Raw genomic sequence first — 6,000 nt, 5'->3', positions numbered from 1 at the left:
AAAAGCGTCTATTCTGGGACAGACATTTCACTAGAGATATCCTTCATATTTTAAAACCTGAATCCCCCCTCCTCCATGATTGGCCCCATTTTACAAAAGAGGAGCCTGAGGCTCCCGGCGGAGAAGCGACCAGCGAAAGGACAGCCAGTCATCACCAGCCTGGGACTTGAAGCCACCCAGGCCCCAGATTCTGCTGTCGCCTAGGAGCCGAGGAGGGAGGAGCTGCCAGAGCGCAGGGGGGAGGGGAAAGAACCAGGCGAGCTCAGGGCAGCGCGCGCTGACGACAGCAGGTGATTTTTTTCTGCAGAGCGCTTTCTCTCAGCGCCTTCCTTGGATTTTTTTTTCCCCCAGTCGCCGAGCAGTAGATAAGGGTGGGGCCGCTTCCCTGCAGCAGAGACGGCAGCGGCAGTGGCTGAGGCATCGTTGGGAGCAGCGGCTGCAGCAATGCTCGGTCTCCGCTGGAGGTGAATCACCTCCAAGCCCTGCTAGGTGGCCGGCTGAGACGGGACGCATCGGGGAGGGAGAATAGAGCCTCGTCCGTGGCCCCTGAGGCCACCCTGCTCGGTCCTTCCTCTACGCCATGGCTTAAGCCCGCAGCCACCTCGTCTCGCGTCGCCTCGCTTGGCCGGGGTCTGCGCGCCGCCGCAGCAGCAGGGAGGGGCGCGACCCAGACGCCCTCGCCCGGGGACTCCGGGACGCCGGGTGGCTCACCCATCGGTGCCCGCAGCAGACTGCGCTCCCAAGACCTTTACAAGCGGCTCCCGGAGGCGTTTGCTGCCGGTAATCGGGGGGACTTTACGGACTTTAATCTCAGTGATAGCTTGACCTTCCTGGGTGCTCTCTGAGGGAGGAGAGCGAGGTAGCCCAGGCCACCAAGGGAAAAAAACAGTGGGAACCAGACTGGTCGAGGGCCGAGGGACTGAAGTAAGATTAGAGACTTGCTTTAGAGCCACAAAAAGAAAGAGGGAAGGCCAGCTTTGCAGCTAGCATCATGGCGTGGCCGTGCATCACGCGGGCCTGCTGCATTGCCCGCTTCTGGAACCAGCTGGACAAGGCGGACATCGCCGTGCCGCTGGTTTTCACCAAGTACTCGGAGGCCACCGAGGCCCCGAGCGCCCCGCCGCAGCCGCCGCCGCCCCAGCAGCAGCAGGCGCAGCCGGCGCACGCGCCCCCCTCGGCTAGGGCGGTCGCCATAGAGACGCAGCCGGCCCAGGGCGAGTTGGATGCAGTTGCCCGGGCAACGGGGCCGGCGCCCGGGCCTAGCGGGGAACGCGAGGCGGCGGCTGCGGCCGGCCGGAGCGGGCCCGGCGCCGTCCCGAGCTCCGGATCCACCTCCAGCGCAGGCCCCGCGGACTCGGTGATGCGTCAGGACTACCGCGCCTGGAAGGTGCAGCGGCCAGAGCCGAGCTGCCGGCCGCGCAGCGAGTACCAGCCTTCCGACGCGCCCTTCGAGCGCGAGACCCAGTACCAGAAGGACTTCCGCGCCTGGCCGCTGCCGCGCCGCGGGGACCACCCGTGGATCCCCAAGCCCGTGCAAATCCCCGCGTCCTCCCAGGCTTCGGTGCCGATTCTCGGGGCCTCCAAGCGCCGGCCTCAGAGCCAGGAGCGCTGGCCCGCGCAGGCCGCCGCGGAGGCCCCAGAGCAGGAGGCGACCCCTGGCGGAGCAGGTGGCCCCGCCGCCGGAAAGCCCTCAGGGGCAGACGAGCGCGACACGCGCAGGAAGCCTGGGCCCGCCTGGATGCTGCGTCGCGCCGAGGGGCAGGCGCCGGAGCAGGCGCCGCTGCCCGCCGCCCAGGCCCCGGTCCAGGCCGCGGGCCTGGAGGCTGGCAAGGGACGGGCAGCGGTGGACGCCCTCAACAGGCAAATCCGCGAGGAGGTGGCGAGCGCGGCGGGCAGCTCCTACAGGTGAGACGCGGGCCGCCGCTCAGGCGACGTGGCGGGTCACCCTTACCCTTTTGCGGAGGCTGCCCAGGGGTGGGGGGTTGGGGGTGGGGTTCTTCTCCGCACCGCGGGCCTCAAGTGCAGCCCCTCCCCTGCCAGACCACACCCTCTCCTCGGCGGTAGCTCAGACACCCTGCCAAGGCTGACTTCTTTCAGCTCTTTCTTACGGGAAGGCTGTTAGTACTATCCGTCCCCGCCTGCCTAGGTTTTTCCCTTTACCACTTGGGCATCTTTCCCCCCATCCCCGCCCCACCTCGGATCCCCGCTTGCTGGACCGAGACCCTTGGCAGTTTCTTCACAGGCGATGCCATTCCGCCCCACCCACTTGAGCGGTATCAGCCCCTCGCTGCCCGCTCGGCTGTTGCCTATATCAGCCTTGGCGCTCCCCCACAGGGCCCGGTCCTCCTAGAAGAATTCTTTCTCAGTGGCCAATCCCCTCCTCCTTAGCCCAGTTCCCTCCGCCTTTCATTCTTCCCTCCCTCTCTCAGTCCCTGGGAGACATCCAAACACCACACCCTTTTCTTGATTCCCCGCGGGGCTCTTACTGCTCACCTTCCTCCTTCTACCATCAGGCTTTGAAGTCGGATTCCTTCCTCCTCTCAGTAGCTGAGTCACACTGAGCACGTTTCTTAACCTTTCTGGGCCTTAGGTTCTTAGGTGTAAGACGCGATTGATCATAGATCGTTCTCTTAGACTTGCTTGTTCATTTATTAATTATTAATATTTAACTTATTTTTGAGCACTTACTATATGCCTGGCACTGCACGAGACATTGTGAGGATTACATGAGATGGCCGGGGAGAATTAAGCCTGGCACACAGTAGGTGATGAGAATGTCTTAGTGCCATTACAATCTTGTGCATGATCCCTCATTATTCTGATTTCCACTTCCTAGATACCTCCAGCCTTCTCCCCATTGATGCATTTCCTTTCTCCCTTCTCTTTATGTTTTCCAGTTGTGTTGCTCATTCCATTACCAAGACCCTCCTCTTTAGCACATTTAAATTCCCTCTAAATGAATGCCTTCAAGAAAGCACATATCCATTTTCTCTCTTTCTTTCTCCCTCCCTCTTCCCTTGCCTCTCCCTCTCTCCATCCTTCTAGAATTCTCTCTGTGCTGCAGCCTCAGCCCTTCCAACTTGCTTTCTCACCCTGTGCCTCCAATATGTTTTTCTGAATGCTTAGCTCCCCATCCTCCCCTTATGTTTCCACCCAGATCAAGCACTAAGAGATCTCATTTGACTCTGAACATGTAACATTAGGCTTTAGGGTCTCTGGGGAAACAGATGTGCAAGATGAAAAATTGAGCTAGAGGGGTTCAAAATGTGGCTTATGGGGTCCTTCATCAATGCCACAGCCAGTTGCCTCCTTCCTGCAGAAGACCGTGGTTGGGAGGACTGCAGAGTTAGTGTCTTTTGCCAAGACCCCTGTATGTAGCCTCATACCAGACTGATGTCTTTCTCCAGTGAACGTACCAACCACTCCCTCATATGCTGAGGGAAGCATAGTGGAGATAGATATCCTCTTTTTAAAGACAAAATTCCTCTCTCAGGTTTTAAGTCTGGAAAGCATTTCTCAATGAGAAGGGGCAGCTAATATTCGGCTCTGACTCCATCTCCCCACCTCCCCACCCCACCTGGCATTTCTCTCTTGGTTTATTGTTAGCACAACCACAGTGGTCCCTGAGGAGTGTACTACTTTTTTTATGGCTTTGGGTTGGGCAAGATCCTTTTCCTTGATTCAGAGCTATCAGAAGTAGAATTTGCACCATATCTTTGTTCTACTGCCAAGGGAGAACCAAAAAGAAAAGAAGGAAGCAAATAAACAAGGGGCATAAAAAACAAAACCAAGGTGTAGTTTTGTGATTCTGCTTGTTTCCAAGGCAGGCCCCACTTCATTCCCAAAAAACCCTAAGATTCGCCCAGCATCACAGATTTCTGATCTGTCCTCCTCATCTTCCTACTCCCACTCCCTGCTCCTACTCCTGGGTAGTAGTACCTGGTGGCAGGTGGAACCTTAACACCCACCATGCAGGAAACTACCCCTCCCCACCTCCAGAGAGTCAATGCCAATCAAGAGAGATCCCAAATTCTCAAATCTCCTTTGGTGATCCTACTCGGTTTATATTTCCAAGTCAATAGGACTTGCTTTGTCCATGAAAAATGGGCTAGACAGTCAGGGGATGACCTACCCTTCAGATACAGCCCACTCCAGGTATATTGGCTTGCACCTTTGTTCCATATGGCCTCTTCTCCCAAAACCCCACCTTCACTGTATAGTAAGCATGTCAGGCTTTACCATTAGGATTATACTCATACTGCAAGTGATGGGATTGAATGGGGGAAGGATCTGCTTTTGCAGCTGGTGAAAATGATTGTTTTTAGTGGCTATCACAATCAGAACTCCACCAACCTGTCAAAAAAAAAAAATCTCTGAGCACCTCAAAAGAATTTTTTTTTCTCATTTGGGTCTTCTGTAAAATTTAATTACGTGTGTGACTTTGGGGTCAGCAGTTCCATTTTGCTGTATAATTAGAAGGGTTTGGACGTATTAAGAGAACAAGTGTTGCTAAGAGACATCGGTTTCCTTAATGGACAATTTAAGTGCATGACCAAGTTGGTGTGAAATTTAACATTGTTTTCTGTTTCAGAAGAAAAATTAACCAATAGGGAAATGCACTTCGGGTGAAAGTAGACATGAAGAAATAAGACAATTAATCAAATATCCCATAAAGAAAAAAATGCCTGGAAACTGTAGGCTTATCTGGAACATTGATTTTCTTTCCCTATTGTCTCATGTTCTTTTCCTTGCTATGATTCCAAATACCTCCTGAATCTAAGTATGCCCCACGACCGGCATAGATGAGTCTTAACATTGCCTTATTAGAAGCCAGATTGGGTTCCATTTCAAAGATAATTTGATTTACAAAACCCTTTTCTTCTGCCACTCTACATAAATCATGGTGGCTTACACCATGGTGACTGGTTCATCTCATGGGCTTTCCAAGTGACATCTGTCACATGACATCAATGTGAGCAGTTGGCTTAAATAGAGAAAAGGACACACAATCCATCAGCTTAACATATTGGCATATAATGTAAAATATACAGTCAGCTTGCGGAGACATATACATACTCTTTGGTTTTTCTCTTACGATATACAGTCAGTAGAAAATACCAAACATCCTTTGACACGATGATTTTGAGAAACCTTCCCAAATCAACAGTTCATCTAATTCGTAACGTATCTGCACTAGCCTGGGATTTTTGCATTAAGTGCTATCTCGGGTATCTTTCATTATTCACAATCATGAAGTTGATTAATTTTTAGTACACTCATTTTACATAATGATGTTATAAGATTGAGAAGCATGTCCCTGTTACCACTTTGAACGTTAAAGATGGATTTCGCCAGGCAGCCACTTGTGACTTTAGACCTAGCATTCTCAATTAGAAAAGAGATGAGTCATGAGAAGGGGATTAAAATTCTCGTCTCAGTCCAGTCCGTCCCATTGCCCCAGCCATCAGTTAATAGGGATAGATGGGGTGGCAGGTGTTCCCCATAGAAATGCTAATGAGAGACTTCTCCTGAAAGAAATCAGCTGAGGCACCAGGAGGTAGAATTAATAAACCAGAGGCAAAATATTTGACAAATGAGAGCAGTATCAAGGAAATTGGAAAGAAAAGGAGCCTTTCGTATCTGCCCTATAGTCTTCCATGAAGGTTAGAGAAAGGCCCGTCTGACGTGGCTTCTGCTGGCAGAACTGCCCTTTGCTTCTGGAGCAACTCCCCACTTCCCTAATTTCTTCCTGGGCAAGTCTCAGAGATACTTCAAGGCCAATCTCAGATACTGAATCTTTAAGGATATCTTCCAGGTGCTGCCATTCAGAGCCAATCTTTCTTGCATTCCCTTTCTATATTCTGTGCACTCCCATTGTCTGCTCGATTATAAGATACTGTTGTCTGTATCTGCCTCTGCCACCAGATCACAAACACTGGGAGAGAGGGCTGTATTTTGTTCATCTCTATACATCTCACAGTGTAACATTGCACCCAGGTA

At 52.5% G+C, this 6,000-nt stretch overlaps 1 protein-coding gene across 1 annotated transcript in view; it reads left to right on the top strand.

The window, feature by feature from the left end:
* Window positions 1–991: 991 nt before the first annotated feature.
* The window catches only part of LOC111159595 (microtubule associated protein 6), a 72,871-nt gene continuing 67,862 nt past the window's right edge, over window positions 992–6,000 (top strand). The window contains exon 1 of the mRNA XM_022522134.1: window positions 992–1,905. Coding sequence (XP_022377842.1) covers window positions 992–1,905 — 914 coding nt within the window. The remainder of the gene's footprint in view (window positions 1,906–6,000) is intronic.

This window comes from Enhydra lutris, unplaced genomic scaffold, assembly GCF_002288905.1.
Source record: "Enhydra lutris kenyoni isolate GAN:26980312 unplaced genomic scaffold, ASM228890v2 scaffoldscaffold68, whole genome shotgun sequence".
Classification (NCBI taxonomy): Eukaryota; Metazoa; Chordata; class Mammalia; order Carnivora; family Mustelidae; genus Enhydra; species Enhydra lutris.
This window is presented reverse-complemented; position numbering and strand designations above follow the sequence as displayed.